At 40.7% G+C, this 27,988-nt stretch overlaps 2 protein-coding genes across 2 annotated transcripts; one reads left to right on the forward strand and one right to left on the reverse strand.

Annotated features, from left to right (window-relative positions):
* Positions 1-6,162: 6,162 nt before the first annotated feature.
* Positions 6,163-27,847, forward strand: snap25a (synaptosome associated protein 25a; the record flags this gene model as incomplete). The annotated part of the gene is made up of 7 exons (XM_083899158.1): positions 6,163-6,234; positions 7,875-7,916; positions 12,803-12,851; positions 16,515-16,632; positions 21,861-21,980; positions 23,579-23,723; positions 27,627-27,847. The coding sequence occupies 7 exons, from the start codon at positions 6,163-6,165 to the stop codon at positions 27,693-27,695; spliced, it is 615 nt and encodes a 204-aa protein (XP_083755284.1). The 3' UTR covers positions 27,696-27,847.
* On the reverse strand, positions 24,406-26,589 carry LOC310934913 (heat shock 70 kDa protein). The gene has a single exon (XM_083898715.1). It carries the CDS (start codon positions 26,474-26,476, stop codon positions 24,560-24,562), a length of 1,917 nt encoding a protein of 638 aa, XP_083754841.1. The 5' UTR covers positions 26,477-26,589; the 3' UTR covers positions 24,406-24,559.
* Positions 27,848-27,988: the final 141 nt, after the last annotated feature.

Raw genomic sequence — 27,988 nt, forward strand, 5'->3', positions numbered from 1 at the left:
TTAAACTCAAAGTGAGTGCAAGTAAGCAGGATATCTTTAACATAGTTTGTCTGAGCAAAAACAGCCATGGTAGCAGCTCTGTGTGGCTGAAGACACTGCAGTGCTTTATGCTTCACCTGACAGTGACACGCTGACAACACACTGATGTTTAGAAGCTTGAAAATGTTATTTGGTGTGTTAGTACACAGAATGCTCCCGTCCGGAGTATGCTGTGTTCCTGAAGCGGTCCTGGTTACAAAAAAAAAATCAAATATTCCCACCTAATTTTGTGGTGACAAAAATGTATGTATTAGCCTTCATTAAATCTGATTTACATCACCTAATGTATTCTGTTTTTGAAATGCTGTCCTCAGTGTGCACGCCTGCCCAGATGCGCTGGTGATGATGTGATTACAGTGGAGCCAGATGAATAAGTGATGGCCTCTTAGACTCCTCAGGTCAATAATTTATTGCATTCTTCCTGGAGCGGGCTGTTGAGATGTCGCTTCAGCACTTAATGCTATAGCTCCTCGCTCACAGTGCGGAGAGAGCTGCAGCTGTAATGACACTCGGTCTGGATGAGTAACATTACATCACTGCTGTTATTGTCCAGGCTCACTGTGGATCATGGAAGAATAGTGTCATCCCTTTGTCATGGTTAAATATGAAGTGTTGAAACTTCCAAACAACAAAGCTTATTTGTGGGCAGAAACATTTTCAGGCTAAAAATGCTTGCTGGAATTCAGAAGACATTAAATATCGTTTGACTTTTGTGATGTAAATTCAGCCATTTTAGTTTACAAAGGATAAGCCACTCGATCTGTTTCACTTCTGGGTGACTGCAGTCGTCTGTACGCAGAGATAACAGCAGTATAAATGAAGCTCTATCGCCACCTTCTCATTAAAGTCAGTTTAAGTTACAGGATTTATTTTTACAGTAGCCAGTCACATCTGTCTGTCATCTCTTAACTGAAGCCATGTGCCTGAGCTTTAAAGTCTTAGTCCTCCACATGACCTTGTTGCAGTTTAAACACAGTGTTGACCTGGCTCTGAATTTTAGTTCATCATGAGCTGGTTAAGTAGAGCAGAATGAAAATATGTAAGATATTTTGAGCATTGCCCAACTGTATCAGTCACACTCCAGTGATGTTTCACAATTAAGGATAGGATAGGATAGCTTTATTTATCCCACAGTGGGGAGAGAACAGGGTTTCAGCAGCTCCGTAAAGAAAAACGCCTGGCGACAGCGATGGCACATTAATACACATTCAAATCCACAGAACAGAGAAACACATCCGTATGTGTATTAAATAAACAAAGACACATCTAAGCTCCACAGTATCGTTCTCACATACTGTCACATATGAATATGTCGACTCTAGATCTATTTTCATACAATAGCGTCACTAAATGTGTCATCTTAAATAATTGTTGAATTTAACTCGAACTAATAAATATAATAATACACTATTTGCATTTGGCAGTTTTAGTGTGAGATTCGGTCAAATATGTTTGATACAGTGTTTCTTTGGGAGTGAATTTGGTTGTTCCAGTTGCAGTTTTACTGGTGGGAAGAGATGAAACAAAAGATGGAGTAGATGAGAGATACTTAATGTATGAGAAGATAGAAAAGGTTGAGCTGCTGGTGGGGGCTGGTAATCTCCTCCAGGTAGAACGTGATGGTAAGAAATATGTCGTATTACAGGAGGGAATGTGAGGGGAATGGAAATAATAATGCTTTTATTCCCATGGTCATTGCACTGCAGCGTAATTTCTGAGGTAGTAAACAGATGGATGGATGTTCTATTAAACATCCATGCGTGTATTTTCTTGCTGAAGTGTGTGTAGTATAGTATATAAATGCAAGTGTTAGCCATGTTCTATTGGTCAAACCATTATTCCAACCACTGTTGACAAATGTGTTTGTCTTCATTCCTGCAGCTGCCTTGAAACATATGATAATTGCTATATATATCACAGCACCTTCCTAAAGTTAAATCATATCAGCAACGCTCACACAGCCACAGTCCTTACTGGACCAACATGGATGTAATAAAGTGTGTGCGCCTGCAGATACAGGACAGTTCATAGATGGGTTTGTGGATTTAGTGCACTGCGCCGTGGACGCTTTGTGTGGTTTTAATAAATGTGAGCTGAATTTTCTTCCTGCTTTTGTTGCTTATTATCTTCCTGTTTGATTTAGGACAAAGTGCTCATCATTTCCTGTCATAAACCAGTTAACACATGATGACAAGGTGACAGAAACTCGGGGGGTAAAGGTCGTGTCAGCAGCAGCAGGCACACAGAGATTTATTTAAAGTCAACACAGGAATTATTTAGTCTGTGGTGGCTGTTGATTTCTCCTTTGTTAACCTGTGTGTGTGTGTCAGCTGTTTGATGGTGAGACTCACTGTGTTTTGAGGTTTCAGTCACTTTTTTTATCACATTTCTGTCAGTTCTGACAATGATTGAATTAGACTGGATTAGATAACTTGACCACTAGTCTTGTTATAACATAGATTTGATCTGATAAACCTTTACTTGATTTGCAATGTAGTAGTTCCTCGCTGGTTTATAGCACAGATATACAGATAACAGATATAATCTTTTGCTGCTTTATTGTACAAAACGTCATTTATTTTGTGGACAGTTATTTTACACATGAAAGGAAACATATGTTGCTGCCCCTTGTTCAGCCAGATTTCCAGATGTGACCTGTCAGTAGTTTATTACCCTCATCTAAAATGCTGACAGAAAGGATTTTATGTGAGTAATTAAAAAGTCAGTGTATCTCAGCCGGGCGGCCCAACATTTAATCAGAAGGGAAAATCTCCAGACAAATTGGTGTCCTTTGAGAAGGAGCATCCATAGATGAGAGGGCAGAACGGCTGCTGAAAGACTCTGAAACTCAAAGGTCAGCAGTCAGCAGTTACATTTTTGTAATGGTATCTGTCAATGATTTTTTTTAACTCTTTCGGGTGCCTCTACCTGCTCTAGCTCTGCATCAGTGAATGAGTACATGAGACATGCGTAATATAACACTGAAGGGTTGGTCTTAAGAGAAATGTCTTAATTTCATACCCTTTGGGGGTTGATTAGCAGAAAAACAAAACTTACTGAAATAACTCCTTTTCTAATTTTAACTGGCTTGAGGTTTTATATTAGTAGAGCTGCATATCAGTGCATAACAAACTGATTAGATGACAAATAATTGTAACAATAGCCACACACGTAGATATTTGAGACGAGCGTGCACACATAGACTGTAACCAAGGACAGAGTCCTGTGGTTTGAAAAGTGAAGTAGACTTCCATTTAAACTATATGGGAAAATGCTCATACTTCTCACTTGATTTTAATGGTCTCAGTCATTAATGTCAGGTCTTCTTCCATAGAAAATGATGTATGTAAATTAGGGCACTTGTGAGTGGACACCACAGCTGCTGTCGTTTAATGAAATCTTAAGACATCACAACAGGAGTTTGTTTTACAACTGGAAGATCTCGTCCATTTTTATACACAGTCCATGGGAGAACCAGTAACTCAATTGGTTTTCTCTGTCAGAGCAGAAAGTGGAAAAACAAATTGTCATGCTTGCACTTGCAGAAATCATATCACGAGTCATTTAGGTAAAAGATACAGAAGTAACTAATAATCAAATAACATTTAGTTAAAGGTGCCATATGTAAGAATGTGGCCAAAAACGGAAATTCAAAATACAGAGGTCTTTTAGGTTTCGTTTTCTGACGTAACTGGCAACCCGTGGTTGCTCGACAGCTGAGACTTTACTGACTGCAATGATTGGTAGATGGCGGTAGGTGGCGACACATGCCAAAACATGATTTCAAAAAATAAACACGATTTGCAGTCTGCAAAAAAAACATTTTAATGCAAATATTTTGGCTGTACTGTTGTTGTTGGTGAGTTCAGTTTGTTATATGAACATTATTCCTTAGTCTCTGTGACATATTAGGAGGACTTTATGGCCAGTTGCTTTAGATTTATTACATAATGCACCTTTAAGGAAGGTTTAAAGTAACACCTCGTTTCACAAATTACTTGTGTATTTGGTTACTATTACTTACTATAATGTCTCATTGTGTTGTGAGTATAATTTTTGAAGATTTATCAGTCTACATGCACATGGTGGACAATGTTGTCGTGAGTGATTTTTACATAACACCCAATTCACCAGGGTTTTGTTTCTGTGCTAATTCTGTGAATTTGCTCCAGTGGTGAAGCAGGCTGCAGCTAAGATGCAAAATGTGGAGCTTGTAATTGAGAAGAAAATTAAAAGGTCAGAACGGCCTGTTAAAACTTGATTGCCTGAGTTTTGTTATGTAACAGGGCAGGCAGGCAGGCAATGATGCCCCTTTGGTTCCTTCAGCAATTTGTTGTGAATAGTGTTTTTGACTCACTCCAGACATTTGGCAGTGCACTGTGTTTGGCTGCAGGTTTATGTAACCCAACATGGCTGCTGCACTGCGTTGTCAAGTGATGCAGAAGAGTGAGACAGAAAGGGAAAGGTATAATAATGTGATAAATCAGGGCCAGAAAGGGTGGAATATATGTGATTTCTGTCTCTGATTGATGGTGGTAGAATCTATTTACACTGACAAGTAAAATGCTGTAATAAAATGGAGTCTGTGTACGCCATGCAGTATTTAACCAGTATGAGACATACTGATCTACAGTTGTACACATGACTAAGTCCATCCGGTGAATGAATAATAGCCTTTCCTCTGCATGTCTGTTTGTCCTTATTTGAAATAAGGTTAAGTAAAATGAAGTTTTCTTTGCAGATATGAGCCATGACCGACCACAACAATGGACCAAAACAGTTGCAGTTTAATGTTGATTTTCTACTGACTCTGACATAGTATTTCAGCCATTTGATTCAGTGTAAAATCGAAAACATATTCCATAATATTTACCTGATGACATGAATAAAAATGTTGTTAACTGCTTTTAGCATTTCTTAGCACTGGATTCAAGTTTTGGGGACCGTACCTATGTTCCCCGGGTCCTATGTTCCCCGCGTTGTATGTGACCGGGGAAACATAGGACCCTTTCTCTAACCCTAATCCTAACCCTACCCTTTTTCAAAAAAAGGGTCCTATGTTCCCCTGTCACATACAAAGTGTACCTTTTTTGGGAAAAACGGGGAACATAGGACCCGGGGAACATAGGTACGACCCCCAAGTTTTGTAGTGGCATTATCTCTCCATCAAAGAATTGTCTTTCGTAGGAGGTTTTACTAATTGGTCATGTTAGAATTTGATGATTTATTAGTGAGGATGTCTCACACATTTCCACTGATTATCTCCGTCCCATCTGACACACGACAAGTCGTTTCAAGATCATCTTCAGAGTTAGCTGCCAGTTATCCTACATCTGCTTGACTGCTGTTGATACTGTACGAGCCTCTCCTGACCCCCAGAGGGTAAGAAAGGATCACAGCTACAGGACTAACGGGCTGTTTATGTCTCTCTGTGACTAATCCCACAACATCCCAGTCAATGCTGCCTGTCTGAGACTAGTATTCCTTTGCAAACATCGGCTGCCTTTTTCCTTTCCATTCACTGCCCAGTCAGCAAACTCTGCTGCTGCTACAAGATCGTCTTAATCCTTCATTATTCTGCCTGCAACAGTGAACAGAGACTTAGGACACAGCAGCTCCCAATCAGTTTGTTTTTCTTTGTTTGGCTGAATTATTTTTATCAAAATGAGCCATTATCATTTGGCCATTTTACATTTTTGTACTTTTGGCTTTTATCTGTGATCCAGAACATGGCTATGAAATAGTTCCTTTAGAGCATTTGTACGGACCAATGACAGAGAGTTTAAGCTTTCAAATATTAATCAATTGCTGTTGATGTTGATGTGTTGCTGTTCATAGAGATTCATAGAGCATAATGTGTTGCGAGAACCATTTGAGCATTTGATAACTAGTACATTATCATATGTGAATAAAACAGCAGTCACATGTTAAATTATTCAAGTTGCCCAAAGCCTGAAGAGATTTTAGGCCTCATTGGGCTCAGATGTTGTCACTGCACCCTCCAGCTGTCCAAACTAAAGACTCCTTCTTCTGTTTTTGTCTCTCTTCCAGTCTTCCCCGGATTCCCATTAGGATCTTCTCTTCCCTGTTGGAGACCTTCTCCACCCCCCACATCCAGCAGCCATGGCAGATGACGCAGATATGCGCAATGAGCTGTCAGACATGCAGCAACGTGCTGACCAGCTTGCAGATGAGGTGAGAACAGCACGCTCGCTGCATCACGGTGTTTGGTGCACAGACGTGATGACATGCACACACTTGCACGTGTACTTCCATTCATTTTCTACCGCTTCTTCCTCCATGAGGATCATGTAGGGAGCTGGAGCAAGTCCGTGCTGACATAGGAAAAAAGGCAGGGGTAGTCCCTCAAACACACAGAAATAAACCATTCACTCTCACACTCACACCAATCTGCATGTTTGTGGACTGTGAGAGACAACCCATGCAAACACAGGGACACATGCAACCTCCACACAGACAGGCCCACGGTCAAAATGGTACCCGAACCGGTGACCTTCTTGCTGTGAGGCTACAATGTTGGTCACTGCACCGCCACCTACACATGTAAAGTCAAACATATTTTTATGTAATCAACGTTAACTTGATTTTGAGGCAGCCACAGACATAGTTCTTCACTCATCGGAACCATTATAATGGAACAGCTATATTTTTTTGTCTGTCTAGGGTTGAGGCGCAAATGTGCATGAGCAGTCGTGTCTGTGTTCATGTGTGGGACTGTGCCACAGTCTGAGAGAGAGAAAGAGAACGAGAGAGAGTCTCAGTCATGGCCCAGAGCAGATCAGTCCACACCCCTCCAGCTTCACATATGACTCACACTGGCACAGCTGAGCAGAATATTAAATACTCTCTCACACACAGATGCGTGAACATACACAAAATGGCGTCGTCATAATAACACTTTTTGCCTCTGACTTACTCAAGCTCACAGATCCGCAGAGGGGACAACAGCCCATTCCAGATCAAAGAACATGAACATGACTTTACTTCAGATATAAATGAGTAAAATGAAAGATGAAATAATAATGAAAGCTACAGACGAAAAACATAAAGAGGACCGACTGCACCAAAAATGGCTTCTGAAGTCTAGGCTGGGCCCGGTTCATTTCCTCACCCAACCCCCCCACCCCTCTTTTTTCAACCCCCACCACTTTAGAAGATCAGCAGCACTTGCAGCGAGCACAGCAAGGAGGAGCTGTGTCATTGTAAGAAGGAAGGAGATATCACAGAGCGCCGTACCCGCCGAGTGGCTCCAGCTAGCAAGCTGTGCTCTGCAGTTTCACGCTTGTTAGGGAGGGAACTGGAACACTCAGCTACATATCTATCACAGCACATGCTAATAATAGACATCCAACAGTCAGGGAAGTAGGGATTAAAAGGAGGGAATCAAACAATCGTTCCTTTGTTAAAGGCTGAGCTGATATTATTGAGTACATTTTTAGTTATTAGATCTCAAATGTGTTTAAAAGCACTTAAAATCCAGGTTTAATGTTAAGTTGTAAACTATGTTTACTGCGACTGCCACATTTCCGATCATATGGCGACCATATTCAATCATCCAAGTGCAGACAGTTTGTCTCTGTGAGTTCATGTTGAGTTCATGTCGATAAACATCAGATATTGATCTTTTTCATGTCCTGCTGATTGTTCAAATTGACTCCACTTTGTTGTGATGCATGCTCGTTTATGCTCTATTCAATAAACAACACGCAGACACATGATTGTGTTACAGTAACATAACATGTGAAAACTAACGACCACTGCAGAATGTGTGAACGTGAATGGAAACTAATCATACTCGTCCTGTTTGTCCACAGTCACTGGAGAGCACCCGTCGTATGCTGCAGCTGGTGGAAGAGGTAAGAAAATACTTTTATCATCATGGCTTTATCATCGAGTTTAATTTATAGAAAGACAAAATATGACAGGAAGAATATGAACAAGTCCGTTACCTCTGATCTCTTCTGCACAGGACAGACTGGTCATTTATATTGTGTCAGAAAAACTTCAGATTCATTCATATCAGGAAAACTATAATTGTGTAACTGTTTTTGAATAATAACATTAGAAATGCATTTCCATGTTTTATTACTTACAGGTTACAGTGAATTATTTAGTCATGAATTGTATAACATTTGAATTAAACAAAATGACCAGGACAGTTTTACAAACGGTCAACATTATTGTTCAACACACAACACAACAGTCCACAATGGATTATTCATAGTGGGGAACGTGAAGCAGATGAAGAGTTAACAAATGTATGTTCAAAAGATTCCAATGATTTGGTGATAAAGAGACATATTATTGTCACACGTGTCATTGTTGTTGTATCTAACACCGATTATGTTTACATGGACATCAATAATCAGCCTATTCACCGTATTCAGACTAATGCATTCTGATTATGAGATTAGGTCAATATCAGAATACTGCTGTCCATGTAGATCCAGTCATTTAAGAGACAAAAGAAAGGGATTTTTCCTGAGTTTAAAGGTACAGTGTGTAAAATGTAGTGACATCCAGTGGAGAGATTGCAGATTTTAAGAAATAGCCCTCCTTTTACCAAGTGTGTCAGTGAACTATGGTGGCCTTCACGTACCAGAAAGGATGTCATTTATCTTCATTAGCGTAGTAAGTTTCTGCTCTCAAAACAATAAATGACCTCTCTGACTGGTTTGGTTCAGGCTGCTGAAAAACACACCAGCATGCCACTTCATATAAGGGGCTTACACTGAGGCTACTGACCTATAAAAAAACAGAAATATTTGATTGTAAAGCAATATACATGTAAACAAATGTGCTGGATCGTTTTTTGCCAATAAACCCTTCTAAATGTTACATAAAGGGCATTTATTGCAGTATTAAGTATAGTATTGTCTGAAATGATTCTACTACCAGATCATGCGTCATACAAAGCTGGAGCCAGGAAGCCATTAGCAAATACTGCTATCGCTGTTTAAAAAAATATATTATTTTTATTCAAGGAACCAAGTTGTAAAACATGTTGTGTTTAAACAAGGGTAGATGTTTCTGTTTGCCTCATCTCAAACTAAACACATTCTGCATCAACTTTCGCTTTGATAAGAGTCATATTGACTTGACTTTTTACTTATAGCTGGGGAATTCAAGATATTTTTGTTATTATTAATGAAAAATTCCGCATTAACCTTGCAGCATAATGTAAATCAAGTGATCTGAGAGAGAGATAGACTTGTGCATCTCCTTCAAGGTCTGTTCACGGCCTTGGGGAAATCTGGCTGGTGATAGGGGACTTTGACCAATCACAGGGCAGTTCAGACAGACAGAGAGAGAGCGAGGATGATCCTATTGGCTGTTCCATTGAGCAGTGCAACGCAACCTAAGAAAGGAAGATTATTCTGAAAGAGAGTTGGACAATTAATGCATTGAGACATGTCAATATGGGTGGAGTGTTTCAGGGATGGTGAGATTACCTTGGATCATTCATAGGATCTCCGCATGGGAGTCGCTCAGGACATAGGGCTTTGATTCCAAGACATTAACATGTTACAAATTGGGGATTAGTCTAAAAAATGTATTTCCCCTGCTATCCTTCCTTCTACAGCTCATTCAGTCACCATGGCCAAACCTTGAGAGTTCATACCACATGAGCATTGGACCATTTGCCACATGTCCTTCCCTTTCTCTCATTCTCAAAATATCATATGTATGACATATTATGTCATCACTGCTTTCAACTAAATCCTTAAAATGCACCCTAAACCAATAATAGAAACAAGCACATATTTATGTGAGAATGTCAATGAATCGTCCTAAGTTAAAACCCTAAAATCATTGTTCTGTTAATTTCCCAAGTCCATTGGTCCTGTCAGCCAGGACTCAGTCACTCATGAGTCAACAGAGGGATGGCGTGAATAGCACATTACAGGAAATCAGCCAATGTCAGAGAGAGAGAGAGAGAGAATACACACATATTTTTATTAGCTCGTATAAATTCACACTCATAAATAATGCTGCAATAAACTGAGGGTGAATGATGAGGAGAAAGCTACAGAAAGGCTGAGAGTGACATGGCAACAAGCAGACAGAGTGAAGGAGGCAATAAAAGAGAGAGTGAAGGACAGAGAGAAAGGAAAGGAAAGGCGTGGACTGCTGGGGGCGGGAGAGTCCGACAAGCTCCGGGTACAGATCTCAAGGTCATATTGATCATCAGTCAACATATCTCGCTGCACACCGCTCAACCTCTATATCTGTGCTGTGAGTGAGGGAAAACTGAGAGAGAGGAAGAGCGAGAGGAGAGAGGGACTGAAAGCGATGGAAAGGTTTATGAAATATAGGCTGATCTGGCTTTAATGGTCCAGTGTAAATGATGCATGGGCATATGCTTATTGTAGCATTGGGTTACTGGCAGAAGCTGATAATATTACCCATGAATGCAGAAATAAAACGTTGAGCAGGTTTGTCCACATAAACACGATGCATGAACCCAATGGGAAAAAAGAGAAAACGGCAGAGAGTGAGAGAATGGATGAAGGTGTGAAAACAGTGTTTAGATCCTTTCTGGTACATTATCTACATTTACCATTTACATCGTAAATGTTGGAAAGGGAAACGGGACTGAGAAAATTAATTCTTGGCTATTCAGTGTTAGCAACACTAATAGTCAATAACAACTCTCCATGTTATTGTAAGGTTTCTCCAAGTTCAGAGGACTCATGAAGCTGGAAATTCCAATTTTCGATTACAAATGGAACGCACCACCACAAGGCCAGCATAGTTTCCCTGGTCTTCATTTGTTGCAATCGGCAATCTCACCATTAGATGTCAGTAATGTTTCAACACTGGACCTTCAGTGAAAATGAACACATGACTTCATGGCGTAATCCCTGAGCATCACTCAATTAACTAACATGAATCTAAAATGACCCATAATGTCACAGTAATATTATGAATTATGTAACCCTATTGCAAGACTAGCAAAACACAAACTCTCTAAATTCCGAGCTCTTCTGCCAAAGTCTAACTCTGTCTACTTAATTTGAATGAGCAAGCGTCCCTGAACTATTTTCAGTCCTATATGGGATCATGGCTGTTTCCTGAGGGACACATTTCCACTCCTTTGAAATGTGTCTTGGACAGAGGCTCTCTGGATTACAGAATAATTGCTCCCCTCTCGCCTCTTAAACATTGATGTGTAGCTTTCCACCCAAACTGCTGAGCAGGCAGGGGGATTTGTGTGTAGTGGTGTGCGTGTGTACTGACACACCATAATCTTATTTATGACTACCGAGCCAAGCCAGGTGCTTCATCTTAGTGCGGCAGTGCTGCATTTCTAAGGAGCGGAGATAAGATGAGTTTTGCATCGAGTGTCACTATTGTCCTGTTCATCATTGTTGAACAGGACAATGTTTTCTTTGCACCAACATCAAAACCTGTACCTGACCTGACGTATCAGTGACTGTCAGCCTTGCTGTTGACACCCCTGCAGCCTCCACCTTTCAGATGTTTCACAGTCCGGGAGAAATTCAAATAAAGCTGAAGGAAAACCCATAACCTCCATTTTGACTTTGGAGTAAAAACAGCTAAGACTAAAGGTGTAACATCTGCTGACTCTGACTCAGATGGGGTGTTGGGATCCTGTGTTATTAATTACGTCATTTGTAAATGACATGGTTCATTTTAATGAGAACTCTCCCCCACAGTCAACATTATTATTGTTGTTGTTGTTGTTATCCTGAGGGCATTTTCCATGTTTCCTGGTTAGACGATAGAGAAATGACCTTTGCTCCTTCCAGTCAATACAAGGTCAAATACTGATGTTGGGGGGGTTGAGATATTCAAATTTGACCTGCCTCAGGGACAGAAGAATCAACATGGAGAGGTCAGGGTATCAAGATGCTCAGTTACAGTAGATGCTGTTAGGGCTTTTTTTTAGGAAACATTTGTAGAGCGTGTGCTTGTATTCCGTAGGATACATCAAAAAATTAGCTTGCTTTGCGAGTAAGCGAGAGATGACTACATTAGCCTCACTGCAGCTAAATAATTAACATGCTGATTTACTTTATTTCATTTTGTACATGAGCTAAAATGTAAAAGTTTCACCAGCAGTTATAATGTATGTTGTTATAAGTTCATCTGGCTCCTGCATAGCTGGAGACAATCTGGCTTTTTTATTCTTTTTTTTACCATTTCTGAGCAAACCGCCTGCTGCCTTCACTGTAGGTCTATATCTTGTTTAGTGCGAAAACATGAAAATGATGTGAATCTTCTCATCTAATGCTCGGTTGGAAACCAAATAAACAGGTTCACAAAAAGCTCCTTTAATCATACCATGCATGCATTTCTTTTATTATTCTTATTCTGCATTAGGGTAATGTATCCAACAGAGAGGCCCTAACCCTTGTCAGCATTGCTGATTTAAAGGCGAGCAGAGGTGGCCTGAGGTGCTCTCCCTCTGCTAACTGTGTTTTTATTTTCCATCAGTCACAACAGTGTTCTGCTGCACTGGGACAATTTAATATCAAAGAATATAAAATGGAGACAGAGAAAGGGGAGAATCAATGACCAAATGCTGAACCCAAGTTGTTTGTGCTGAGAAGTGATAAAGGAGAATGGGAATTTGAAATGGCTACTGTAGTCGTGGCCACTGATTCTTTGAACTGTTGTGGCCTCATTACTGACCTCTCTTTCATTTTGTTTTTCCCTGCCTCCCTCACGCCCTCCCTCTCCTCCCTCCATCCACCTGCCTGTCCTTGGGGAGTAGAGCAAAGATGCCGGCATCAGGACTTTGGTTATGCTGGACGAGCAGGGCGGTAAGTCTGCAAGAGGGGAGATGGTGTCTTTCATCACATATGTATCAATGACAGATTTATTCACCTGAAACACAGCTAATGAGACAAAGCGTTTAATTCTGATATAATTCACATACGAGCAGCTCCACATATGAAAATAACATTTACTACAGACATCAATGTTGTTAACGTAATTGTATCACAACACTTGGATGAATGAATCGCTTCATATGCAGTTGCTTGTTTTCATTTAAATGCATTTACAATCTAATTCATTTTTTTCCCCCCTATTTTAATATTTTTAAGCATCACTGTCTGATTTTGTTTTGCTGTAACACACGGCTTATTTAATCAGTCAAAGTACTGATATAACTTTGGGGGAAATTTTCTTTCTTTCAGCTTTCTGTTGTTTCCTTTGGCTAACATTTTTTGTTGTGTTTTTTTTAATTATTCTTTTTTTTCATTTTGATTTGCCTTAAAGTGTTTGATTTGCCTCACAAAGACAAGAACAGGAAATCTTGAAAGTGCCAAAACATGAGCAGATCAGTCAAGGATTATTTAACGGCGGCCAATGCAGTGCCAAAACCCTACAGCTCAACAGCAAGATAAATGATTAATTTTGCATAATCCATCTGAGTGAACGTGTTTGTCTCTGTGGCAGCCGGTGACAGGGCGACTTCTTTGGCTGTTCTTAGATCTGTTTGTGTTCTCCACAATCACTTAGGAAAATTGCGTTAAGGACGTTAAAACGATGAAATCCCAACGACGATAGTGTCACAGACGTAGTCACCTTGAAATCAGTGCCAGTAGATTTTATATCATACCACAACATTTACAGCAAATGGGCTTTCTCCACTGAACTGTCTTAAATGTTGACTAAAAACAGTTCAGAGAACAGCCAAACAAACCCTGCCAAGCTGCTGACAAATCAAGGTGGAAAGGGGAAAAAAAGAAACGATCGATTTAGCTGGTAAAGACAAAAATGTTCACTTCTGTCTCAGCTCATATTCTGCTTTGTACAATCCCTGGTTTCATGCAATTTGTTAATGAACAAACCAACCACTCACATTTAATCAAAGGGTTTATTGTGTTGGAACATGACAGAAGTGGGTAATGAAAAGGTACCTGGAGCTACACTTGGCTTTTTATTTGGGAGAGACATGGACCCAAAAGTTCTCCAATTGGCTGTGAACCGACTCACCAATCCTGTGTAAAGGAGCATTAACTCTTAACACGAGCACTTAACGTGGAGGAGTCAACTGAAACGTTTCTCATTCACTTTAAATAGAGCAGTGTTAAGCGTCGCCAAATGCATCATGGGTCCACTGCTTCACTTAACTTGCACCACGTGCGGCAGAAGTTGAGAAATGTTCAACTTTCCAAGCATTAACTTCTGTGTCAGCTAATCTAATCACATTTACTGTTCAGGTTGTTCTCCCAGTTACTCAACGGACGTCATATCGCCATCACCTTAGCCACTTTAGCAACTCTTGCTACACAGTACCAAACATGTAAATCCAGCGTAAATCTGGTTTTTGCTGACCTTTTATTGCAGTCGTGATTAGATTTGCTACATAATTATTTTTGAGTCAATATTAATTGTGTAAAGGCTCTAAAATGTGAGCATTACCGCTCATCACAATCAAATCATTAATGGCTCTACAGTATATTCTGTTGCAAGGAGGGAGACTTAATGATACGAGTTACATTTTTTTTTTTTTTATTGACAATAATACAGTAAAATATAGAATGATTGAGTTGCAGCCTTTGCAATTTGCTAATTTGATTTAAAAACAGCTAATTGCTCAGCCCTACCCTCTTCTTTTATCCCCTAATCCTCGGTCCGTCCACAGCTCTTTTCTGCACCCACAGGATCACCACTCAGAAACTAATTGCAACGACTGACTAGACACACAGGAGGCTGAGAGCCTGAGCTGACCTCTGATCTTATGTTATTGATTTTAGCGCAAACATCAAGTGCGAGCTATAGCACTTGATGCTGGAGACAGTTATTAAGTAAACAGTTTTGCTTCAGGTGATAAAAATGCAAATATTTTACCACCGACCAATTTCTTAACAATGAAATGATAAGTGCAGCATGCTCCGTGCCATTAACCCACTTCACTCTAATAACACTGACTCGTCATCGCGGATCATTTCTTTGTTGAATATATTTACATAAATGCATGCCAATCAGGGATTTTACAAATCTGAAAAAAGTCAATGAACTATTTTCTCAATCCATATTTATAAATGTACTTCACCCTTTCAAACTCTGCCTGCACCTTGTTTCCTTTAATCGGGATTGAAATCCATTGTGCAGTGGAACCGTCACCGACCCACCATCGACACCATCAGCTTGACAAAAGCCACGCTGCTCATGAACCAGAATCCACTCATACATACTTTAAATCAGTTCCATTATGTTGCAAAAACCATTCGCAAGACCTGCCAAAGCAACACCCATAGCTTTTAGTAGAACGAGCCCATTGTATCTCCTCTATTGTGGCAGAAGATGTGATAGTGTGAGGGGCCTATATTCACACGCAGCACCTAATAATGCATGTAAAACATTAACCAAGGTGTTTGTCGCAGCCATCGTTATTAAGCAACCAACGGTGAGATGACCAGACTCACTGAATTCATTCACAAATTAAAGTATGAAAATTTATAAAAATTAAAGACAGTAAATAGATTATCACCACTGCGTTTCCCTTACAGCAGATTTGTGGGAGCATCCTCTCCTTCACCAGCTGACTCAGGGGCTTATTACTTGGAGGTTCCGAGTTTATTTCACATTTGAACAGTTAGACCGACTTTTCTGTTCAAAGTGCGGCAGCATTCCAGATTAAACTTTAGATATTTTCATCTCAATGTGATACAGACCCACCCAGGAAAACAGACACATCATAATGGATGCACACTTATGTAAAGAAAATAATGTATTTGTGCACACAAAAGATGCTGCATGTGAACTGGCCCTAAATCTCCACAACTGATTGACTATTAAAGTGTCCCTTTAAGGAGAATTATGTGATTTATGTGCCATTTATGCCCTATGTTTATAAAACTAATGGGTGTGTCAGTGAATAATAATATTTTGAAATGGTCCTGTAGATTGGTTCGGCCAGCAGCCACAACACGGCAACAATGTAATCCTGTGTGGCAATTACGACATTCTATGTTATGTCCACTTAAAGTGTGTTTATCTGGCCCAAAAATGTTATAATAGACACCAGTGCGCACACACACAACTCAAGTTACTGCTCATAATAACTCATATTTCTGTCAATCAGTCAATGAAATTCATTCCACTACTGTCATCCCTTTGTCCTGACCAGAGCAACTCGATCGTGTTGAAGATGGCATGAACCATATCAACCAAGACATGAAGGAAGCCGAGAAAAATTTAAAAGATTTAGGGAAATGCTGTGGGCTTTTCATATGTCCATGTAACAAGTAGGTACTGACAACGTGCCTCAAAGGTTCTTTACATATGTGGTGGCGTCCAGTTTTCCTCTTTTTTTTTTGGTTTTGTTTGACTTTCTTTTGTCACAGTGAGTGTCTGAAGTTGTTGTCTTCTCTCCTTTGTCTTCTCTTTATCTCTCTCTTCCTCTCCTCTTCCTCCCCCTCTCTCTTCTCGTGCTTCGTTCTGTGGGGGATAAATGACTTGTGTTTAATCAGAGCAACTGGAGCGCATCGAGGAGGGAATGGACCAAATCAATAAGGACATGAAGGATGCAGAAAAGAATTTGAACGATCTAGGGAAATTCTGTGGTCTTTGCTCCTGTCCATGTAACAAGTAGGTGCTGCTTGCCTGCCTGCCTGCCTGCCATTCAAAGATACGAGTAAATATCTAAAAAAAATAAAAATAAATAAAAAATAACCGAGGTAGAAGTGACATCACGATGGCCATCAGACAATAGTCCGCTCTGCTCATGCTCCAAATAAATCCTGACTCCAGCCTTTTCTCAGCCATGTGCTTTAAAATACACACAAACACACACATGCACTGCATATTTAAAGTCGAACTGAAATTGGAATTAGTTTTTGTGTTAGGAAATTTCGGCCCTACCAGTGGTTGATTAACATTTTATTGTAAAGGTGGCGGGCTGCTAATTTCACGGTGAACTGCTAATTGTACAGTGTGCCACTCGACATAAATAGTCCCAAGGAGCCTTAACAACTAGCCTCATGGGAGCTAGGGTTAGGGTGAGGGGCAAAGGTAATTAGTTGCTTTATTCTGTGATTTCACACATGTGAGGAGTCATTTATGGGGTAATGTACAGCATAAATTCTGACTCATTAAAACTGTAGTGTGTAACTTTTAAATATATCTGTATATTACACAGATATATTAAATTCAATCCGTTGACTTCACACAATGCTGCTTTAGCCTAGCAGCTTCACATGACTGTTGAGATTTTGGCACTGTGCCGTTCCAGTCCCTGAACTGCATTGTGACCTGGCCAGTACATTCACAGCAAAAGTAAATTGGTTCAGAAGAAGGAAACAAAGAACGTGCAGTGTTTGGATGAATGTTGGTGCATTCCCAATCACTCGGGTCTGATAGTATTGCTGGACTTAGCCTGTTTTCAGATTAAGGATGCAGCAAACAAATAATGTTGTATTCTTTATATTTATAAAGACCAAACAAAGGCAGCATAAAAATCAACAAGATCAAAAATAACCAAACATTAGCGCAATAATATGTGCTCTAAGAACAGATAGGACTAACAACTTTTAATGTCTTCCCACACAGATCTCAGAGTAATTAAATTATCACTTGTGACTCTGTCAAGTGGAACCAAAAATCTGTTACTCCTGACAATTATGTAGGGGATGGTGTGAAGTCTAAATGATTTACTGACTGATTTCTCATTTTAAAATATTATGAACTAATGTTGATTTCAGTTCGACTTTAATGCAACTTCTAATGATGAATGCAGACACATACTTTGATCATCTGCGGGCACATGTAGCAGCCTTGGATTCTTACTAAGACTCTCTTGGATTGGCCTCTAGAGTTAGTACCCCAGCCCCACAACTGGTGAGCATCCCATAATCCACCAGTCTGATTCACTGATACATAATTGGCCTCTGAAGGTAGCACTGAGGCTTCTAAATTACAGACCGTGATTTAATAATGTACACACTCAACCCAGGCATGTGCAAATAGAGTTGGCGAGATCCCAATCCAGAAGCCAACACGTCCAATCCTCCACATAAGCTCTCCTCCACTCTGTCAAGGCCAGGGTTCAACAATAAGTACCTCTCTCAACACCCTTCCACCAAGTGCCCTATTCTCTGAGCTTCCACTTATTCTTCTTTACAATGGGAGTCATATACATGCAGGCGTATACACTGTTGAAGCCTCTCCTGTCAAACATTTGTACTCATTCCTCCAATATAGGAGGTTGCTTTTCATATGAATACAAAGTGATAGGACTAGCAGTAAGTCAACAATAACACCTCTTCAGCTGTTGGCCTTCCCAACTTCAATTCCACTTAGATCAAAAAGAGCAGGGCTGCGGCTCCCGAAGCATCTTGGCACTCAGATCATTATCAATGTTGAGCCAGTCTGGTGATCCAGTGATCTTGGTTCCAAAATGTCTTTGGTCAGCCTGGTCCAGGACTGTTTGACACTTCTCCTCATCTGCATGACCTTTACCACCACACCGCTCTTACATCCAGTAGATCTTCACCTCTCTGCGGGCAAACCAGATCTTTTTGTTTCCCTCCCTTCCCCCACCGCCATTTTTAAACCACCGAGCGCCAATGACATGGAATGACTGGCGAGCATGACCCTTTGAATGCTCATGCATGCATGACGATGCAACTCATAACAGCAATGCTACACGTCAAGATACTGAGATCATGATGCTGATGTTAAAAATGGAATGATGTTGATGATGTTGATGAACAAATGTTTTTTTTTATAATGAACAGAAGAAAGCCTTGTCTTGTTTTTGAGAGGAGAAATCCCTGAAAAGAAACATTTAAAAGCAGATAGATTTTGAACAAATAAGGTAAAAGTTGCTGTATATGGTATTCATGGACTGTGAAAATCATGTTGGCAAAAACAGCAAAACAATATTGATTGTTTCCCCTCGTCAATAAGATTACAGCCATAATTTTGTTTTATTGGACCAAATCAGAGATATAAAAGAAATAAGTTGAAAATATCTGAGGCTCTCAACAGTTTATAAGATAAAAAAAAACAACTATAATATTTAATCACTATTGAATCATACCAACTATAAAGATGTGTCAACACATTTCAGCTTCATAAAAAGTTATTCAAAAATATTCTTATTGATTTATCTGAGATCATTTCCCTTGTTGAACACAATCTGTCATGTGACTTAAACTGTCTGCAATAATCATTTAACCATGAGGTATAAACAGCCTAAAGATGCCAATTTAGCCCTGATGAAGTCCAATAATCCTGAAACTTGTTGATTTGCTACACTGGCTGCTCAACAACTTGTTGGCGTGTTTTTTACTGTTAATGCGATTCAACAGCAGTGAAACTGTAAAGACTTTTTAACTCATCACCCTCTTGAGTGTCACAGATGTTCTCAATTTCGTCTTATAGATTTTACAGATCCTGAATATTTACCACACCCGCGTAGCACCAGCTTACTTTTTGACAAAAATAGCTTCTTGCGCACACAGATGTGTGACGTGATCACACACACGATCAAGAAAATAATGAACTCCATGACACTCAGTTGTCCTGACTTCACATTCATACAGTCTGATCAAGAACTTTCCAGTAGCACAGCAGAGTTTGAGTTTATGTAATTGGGAAGAAGAAATAACATCCATATCATATTTGATACTCTATTACAGACGTTAAAAGATGCATTGAATCTGAGAAACAGATTTAAACACAATAAAGAAATTAAAAGAGTGATATTGTCAAATGCTAGAAGGAAGGTTGTGAAATCATCACAAAGAGGAAAAAAATTACACGATCAATGGAAAAAAAATTTATAATCCGTTTCTTCCTTGGAGCTGAAAACTGGGTTACAACACATGCATGGAGAGATATTTTAAGGGATACAGTCGCATCGGTCTGTGAAACGGCGACATCGTGTAAAAATACCACAGACGCGTGGTGCCTTTGTCTTCACATGGCTCCACGTGGTGCTACAGCTCACTACTGCTGCTGCTGCTGCTGCTGCTGTTGTTGCTGCCGCTGTTGCTGTTGCTGCTGCTGCGGCCTTGTTTTTTCCTCCCTCTGGCTCTGCTGCAGTTTCTCTGCAGTGCCGTCTCTCCTGCAGAGCGTTGTGCTAACGTAGCACTGGCTGCTCAACATTACTGTTTGCTAAGCTCCTGCAGGGGAACTCGCTCACATGTAGGTCAGCAGACAGAGGCATGATAGCATGCTGGGAAGTCAACTCAAAGTGAATTCACATATATACACGGAGGCTAGAATGATGGGAGATGTATTTTCCCACTTTTTTGGGTGCCCCATATATTCCAATTCTGCCCGTCTGCATGCCACAGGGAGTGGATTTTGATTGGAGGATAGCTCAACTTGCAGGTCACTCCGGGAATGGATCAGATAGACTGTTAAACAGCGGGATCTGTGATACTCATTGGATCTAATCACATCATCTTGGTTCAATCAGAGCAAAACTGATTAGGGAAGTGCATTATATCCATTCTGAAGGAAAGTGAGAGGAGACGAAATGAAACAACCAATATGTACATTAGTAGAGAATGGGGAATTAAAAATAAAGGAGGTAGAAAGAGAAAGGACTCAAGGCAAGGGGAGCATGTGTGTTTACCACACTGGTTGTGTGGCAGCAGGGACAGGCAGCTCAGCGATGCCTTGCCTCAGTCCATTTCTATTAATAAATGCAGTGTAGGAGGCAGAGCCATCACCATTCCTGATGGAGCCAGAACACACCAACACGGCACTTCAAGGTTATACAATGAAGCCTATAGCAACTGACGCTGCAACACGGCTGCAAGAAATATACATTGCTGTATTATTCTTATATGATAGTAATAACATTAATAAATCTATGAGTATTTATACATGTGAAAAGATGCGTGACAACCCTGCCTTCAAAAGTGCCTTAAAACTTTTATCTTTGTCTTTGTGCCAAAACAGCTGCTGAAGCTGATCTTTAACACACAGCTGTATTTACTGTTGTATTTGTCAGTAAATTGATCTGCCCTCGAAACAAAGGCAGGTACAAGCGTGGGCTCACACTCCTCTGTTTCACTGCGACCTGACGTCCCAGCTTGTCCAGAGACTTAAACCTGGAGGCAAAGCAGTGACATGTTTAAAGAAGAGAAAGGATGGGGGGGAGGGTTTGGGGTCACTAGGTGTATGAATAATGACTCATGATGTTATTCTCTGTTAACTACCTCCAGTTCATTGTTTTATTTTGTTTCTTTTACTCGTTTTGCAGTTTGTCCTCCACATTTATCGTCGTCCCCCCCCCCCCCCCCCCCCCGAATAATGTGACAGTCCTGTATACTCTGTGTTGTGTGTCTGCCAACAGCTCATCTATTCTCTGTTTTCTGTCACACTGTGGGAGTGGGGAGGGGTTTTATTATGGCAAGGATGTAGAAGTCTCAGTGGGATTGTTGATCCTTAATATCGTAGCTATTTCAATGCATGCCTGAATTGTACATACACAGATGTGATTTTGCATACAAGAAGTGCCTGGTTCTGAACAGTATGTTATATATCTAAAAGATATAACATCACATACATTAGTATTGTGTAACTACAGAATGAGCCTGTACCAATCAGCCCATGCCTGCTATGCTTTGCTTGACTTAGTCTAGTCCCCACCATATATTTATGTGCTGGATGCATGAAACCAAGTACAGTAACACCTCTGTGTCACATGCTGACATGTTGCAGTGCCTCAAATCCAAGGCTCTCACTGTAGATTTTGACTGATGGGGAGTCTGCTTGGTTGAGGTAGAAATGTCAAGTGTTTCAGTCCAACAGTTGAGTAACTGTCCCCCCTCATCCTCCCTATCACTGCCGGTGGCCAGGATGAAGAGTGGAGCCAGCAAGGCCTGGGGGAACAACCAGGACGGGGTTGTGGCCAGCCAGCCTGCCCGTGTGGTGGACGAGCGTGAACAGATGGCCATCAGTGGAGGCTTCATCCGCAGGTAAGAGGGAGGAATTTCTGTGCATCAAAACACCTGAAGCTGAAAACTGGACAGAAAAAAGAGAGGGTGAATGTAAGAATAATACAAATAGTGGAGAATATCCATCCATCCATTTTCTACCACTTCATCCTCCACTTGAGGAGCCAGAGCCAATCCCAGCTGACAAAGGGCGAAAGGTGGCGTACACCAGTTGCCAGTCCATCACAGTGCCAACATACAGAGACAAACAACAATTTACAGTCTCCTTTTAACCACATTAATGGGGAACAATTGGGATTGCATACCTTGCTCAGCGGGACCCCAGCCCTTGACTTGTCAGGATTTGAACTGGCAAACTCCACTAGTGGCCGTAATAAAGAACATAAAAGAGAAATGTATATTTAAAAGCAGTGGGAAAAGGTATTTTTGGACAGAAACAATACAACATGTTTTCCATTTTCTAACTAAATCTGCATTTAAACTCTCGTTAGCATACTATTTTCTTTAAGAGAACATATATATGACATATTTTCCTCATCTATAGTGTGTTATAGACTGTAGGTGTTTTGTAAGATATGTCTTCTGTTAAAAAGAGTAAAGTGTGCAGCAGAGAACTCTCGCTCTACAAAAATTCTGCCAGAAAAGTGCTGCTCAGACGTTTGATTCAAAGCTCAGAGTAAACGCATCAGTGGAGCAGCCAGTGTGTAGTTTATCATAGTTACATCATGGTGTTCTTTCTCTTTTGATTATGTTATACTACTATGTTGACTAATTATTACATATCTGTTGCTGGCTGTATGGAACATGAATTACTTAACACACGTGTGCATACTTAACTTATGTAAATTTAATGCATCTCCCTCTAATGCAGCTCCTGAAAAAAATATAACAAGCTCATTATGGAGTAATGAAAAACAACAATTAAATAAACTAAATTAAAATATATTCACCTCACTAGCGCACATTTTATTCTACGGATTTCTGGCAATAATAATTATCATTATTCATTAGCATTAAGTTTTACTGTATCTTAAGAATATTTGAAGATATAACACAACAATATTTCTCATCCTGTTGTTTTCTGTCCATCAATAAGTTTAAACCACAGTTAACTGGTTACTAGTTTCTTCATCTTTCACTATAGGAGAAAAAGAAATCTCAGACATTCATCAGTAAAAGATTTGTAAATTCTTATCTTGATAATCTTTTATGGACATTTCACTCAGCCCTAGTACTTTTGTGTAGTTAAGTTAAGGTCTTTGTGTAGCTGTAGTTTTGTCGGTTTCAGGCACAGATGTTCACTAAATGTTGATTGATTTGTGTGTCACTCCACAGCCTTTCCAGAGACACCGAGCATAAGTAAATGTTGACGTTTTATGAGGTTACACTGCGGGATGTAACAGAATATAATCTACTGTGCAGATTAGTCCTCTGTGCAGGTGGTTGGTCTGAGTTCAGACTCTGCTCCTCAGAAAGGTGAAATATGGAGGAGAATGTCACAGAAGGAGCGGGCAATGCCTTCCTGAACCTGGTCACTGTGCCAGTATGTGCTGTGTGTGTGTGTGACCTGGTGTTCATGCAGACACAACCTCTAATCTTGAGACTGTGTGTGTGTTCAGGGTAACAGACGATGCCCGGGAAAATGAGATGGACGAGAATCTCGAGCAGGTGGGTGGCATCATCGGTAACCTGCGTCACATGGCTCTGGACATGGGCAACGAGATTGACACCCAGAATCGCCAGATCGACAGGATCATGGAGAAGGTACAGTCCTGACATTATAAGATTTAGATTTAATGTTTTTTAACGTTTTTACAAAATCATTGATTGATGATTTGAGTGATGTGGAACGCTGACTGATCTTCACACTGAACCATGTTGTAAAATGCTGACGCTCGTGTCTCTGCTTCTGTTTGGAAACATATCAAAACGACTATTAACCGCCATTACTGCAGCGCAATATAATACCATGTATTATTCATGTCTCTCGCAAAATGGAACTTTCTCATTTCCCTCTCTTGTTCTGTAGAGAAAAGCAGCATAAGCAAATGCTCATATTGACAAATTCACCATTAAGGAAAGTCAGCAGTATGAAGCTGCATGAAAGAACAAAATGAATGCAGGAGCACACTCGTCACTTATGTGAACACTAATGTTTGAACAAAGAATTAATTATATTCAGTTCTTTTCAACCAACTGCTTATATTTTACTACTTTTTCTATGAGCAGTCACAAAACCTGCTGTGCTTTTAATTGCAATTAAAAAACTTTAATTCTTGTTTTCCTCTCAGTACCTCTACTGTATTGATCCACAGTAGTTGACTGAATCCTGTCCAATCTTATTGTAAGCAGATGTTTTTACAATTATTGTTATTTCAACCTTTATTTACATAGGCATAAGGTAATCTTCATGTAAAAGAAGAATAAAATGCAAAATTATGAAACGAATGTTTAAAACAACCAGATTTATTGGACTCGATTGACTTTTTTATTTTTGTACATGAATAATTTTTATTAAGACAATTTAAGAACAAAATCAGTGATGGCTATAACCAATAACATGGGTCTTTCTGTGTGTAAAATTCTGACATTCATGGTTATTAGTCAACTTCCTCAATAGTGGGTCCCTGAGAGCTTCCTCCTGCTTGACCACTGCAGCTCCCTGGTGCTGTTCCCTGGTACAACTTTGTCACAATGGGCTTGCAAACCTTCTCCAGTTCTTTCTGCTGATGCTCATACTCTTCTTTCTCCGCCAGCTGGTTGTTCTCGAGCCAGGAGATCGTCTCGTTGCACTTGTCAATGACCATCTTTTTATCCTCCTCCTTAATCTTTCCTTTCATACTGTCATCCTCAACACTGCTCTTCATTTGGTAAGCGTAGGACTCCAGTGAGTTCTTTGCTGCGACCTTGTCCCTCTGCAGATCATCCTCAGTTTTATACTTATCAGCGTCTTGTACCATGCGCTCAATCTCCTCTTTGCTCAGGCGACCCTTGTCGTTGGTGATGGTGATTTTGTTTTCCTTGCCTGTGCTTTTGTCGGTAGCGGACACGTTCAGAATGCCATTGGCATCAATGTCAAAGGTTACCTCCACCTGTGGAACACCTCGGGGTGCAGGAGGGATGCCTGTCAGCTCAAACTTGCCCAGCAGGTTGTTGTCCTTGGTCATGGCTCTCTCACCCTCGTATACCTGGATCAGCACACCTGGCTGATTATCTGAGTATGTGGTGAAGATCTGGGTTTGCTTGCTCGGGATGGTGGTGTTACGTTTGATTAGAGGTGTCATGACTCCACCAGCAGTCTCAATGCCTAGAGACAAAGGAGCCACATCCAGCAGCAGCAGATCTTGTACATTCTCCGAGGTGTCCCCCATGAGGATAGCAGCTTGGACTGCTGCACCATATGCCACAGCTTCATCTGGGTTGATGCTCTTGTTCAGTTCTCTGCCATTAAAGAAGTCCTGCAAGAGCTTCTGGATTTTGGGAATTCTTGTGGAGCCACCAACCAGGACAATATCATCGATCTTGGACTTGTCCATCTTGGCATCTTGTAGAGATTTCTCAACTGGCTCCAGTGTTCCCCTGAAGAGCTCTGAGTTGAGCTCTTCAAAGCGAGCCCTTGTGATGGAGGTGTAGAAGTCGATGCCCTCAAACAGAGAGTCGATCTCAATGCTGGCCTGGGTGCTTGAGGACAGAGTCCTCTTCGCTCTTTCACAAGCTGTTCTCAGCCTCCTCACTGCTCTCTTATTTTGGCTGATATCTTTCTTGTGCTTTCTTTTAAATTCCTCTAAAAAGTGGTTGACCATGCGGTTATCAAAGTCCTCCCCACCAAGGTGAGTATCTCCTGCTGTGGCTTTCACCTCAAAGATTCCGTCCTCAATGGTCAGGATGGACACGTCAAAGGTGCCACCACCTAGATCGAAGATGAGCACATTGCGTTCACCTCTTTTACCTTTGTCCAAGCCATAGGCGATAGCTGCTGCTGTGGGTTCATTGATGATCCTCAGGACATTAAGTCCAGAGATGACTCCAGCGTCTTTAGTGGCTTGCCTCTGAGAGTCGTTGAAATAAGCTGGCACTGTGATGACTGCATTTGACACCCTCTGTCCCAGGTAGGCCTCAGCTATTTCCTTCATTTTAACTAAAACCATGGATGATATTTCCTCTGGGAAGAAGGCCTTGGTCTCGCCTTTATACTCCACCTGAACTTTGGGCTTTCCATTATCACAGATCACCTTGAAAGGCCAGAGTTTCATGTCAGACTGGACAACAGAATCATCAAACTTTCTTCCGATTAATCTTTTGGCATCAAATACAGTGTTGGAGGGATTCATAGCGACTTGGTTCTTGGCAGCGTCTCCAATGAGCCTCTCTGTGTCAGTGAAGGCCACATAGCTGGGGGTGGTCCTGTTGCCTTGGTCGTTGGCGATGATTTCCACCTTGCCATGTTGGAAAACCCCAACGCATGAATAGGTGGTTCCCAGATCGATGCCAATGGATGTTCCCTTTGCTGAAGACATCTTTCCTGTTCTCTCAGTGCTACATGCTCTGTTGCTCAAAGATGTTGAAGGTTCTCAGCAGAGTCTCCTCAGGTTGTTTCCTTTGTGTCAGCTTCTTGCCAGCCAGTGTCGTTTCTTCTGAAACTTATGCCTGGACTGACTCAGGCACTTTGCTTATATAGTTACAACCAGGATTCCAGAACAGTCCAGGCCCCTCCCCTGCCACTCCTCCAGGCTGAGTGACTCAACTGTTAATAATAGGAACTCACTCAGCTGCAGCCTGGTGCTAGAGAGTCGGTGAATATTCCAGACTGGGACAGAAGGTTTTTGCTGCTTAGCCAAAGTTGACACTGAGAAGATCACATTGCTGAGGTTGGAGCTGTAAGACTAAAATAGGGAGGGCTGTCAGAGGGTGAACATGTAAGTGTTTGACACCACTACTTTATCAATATTTGCTTTCTGTTTTAATTCTTCTTCTTGTTATGAATACAGCTTCACATGTTGAAAGTCTGTAATCTATGTTAAAAGGATTTGCTTTATTGTTGATTTAGTTGATTCATTTACACAAATAGAATACACATCGGTGAATACTGACAAGGACACAGTGACATAAAACATAATGGACAGACACATGATGATGAAATGAAAAAACAACAGATTGGGTTGTAACCACATAATGTCTTGAGATTGTTTTGAGATTGTACTTTACACATATGCAATAGGGCATAAGATATATTTAAACGCATTCGGTCAGGTCGTGTGACCTTTAAATGCATGTGCCCATGTATGTACACATACAGAATGTTTGTGATTTTAAATGGTTGCCTTTTATCCCCCAATTCATTGCAGACTTTTTGGATATTAAATAAATATAACTCCTGCAAGTGTTGACAATATGTTCTACAATTCCTAAGAATAATGTAGGACCCTAAATAAGGAGGTCACAAACCCAGGAGGTCACAAGCAACAGAGATGACATACAGTATATACACACAACATTAGAATTACTCCCATCAGTATGTATATATATCGTGCTTCTTGGTTATTCATAACCATGTGTAAAGCAAAGCTATGACGTTAGATTTACGAAAAAAAAAAATCTGACCAGACATCCAAAATGATCTTTAGGATCTGACTGACATTCCTCTCTCTCTCCTTTTCCTTCACCCAGGCTGATTCCAACAAGACCAGGATCGACGAGGCCAACCAGCGTGCCACAAAGATGCTGGGCAGTGGCTAAGCGCTCTGCGTGCAGGGCGTGACGGTCCCCAGCGTCCCCCGCGCCGCACATTGACAAGGCGCTGACATGCTTTCATCTTGGTATTGACCTTCTAGGTTTGCACACATGCACATATCACCTCCCCTCCCCATTGTAAATGTTGTTCTGTGTGTCGTCCGTCAAGCTTTTTCAAGATGATTGTCCTCGTAAAAAGATGATTTCTTATACTCCGTATATCATTCTTTCCAAAGGTTGTATATAGTGCTGACTTGATGGCTCTCTAGCTCACCTGTGAAGTTTTTATTCTCTTTATG

Source organism: Microchirus variegatus (genome assembly GCF_963457635.1).
Source record: "Microchirus variegatus genome assembly, chromosome: 12".
In the NCBI taxonomy this organism is placed as follows: Eukaryota; Metazoa; Chordata; class Actinopteri; order Pleuronectiformes; family Soleidae; genus Microchirus; species Microchirus variegatus.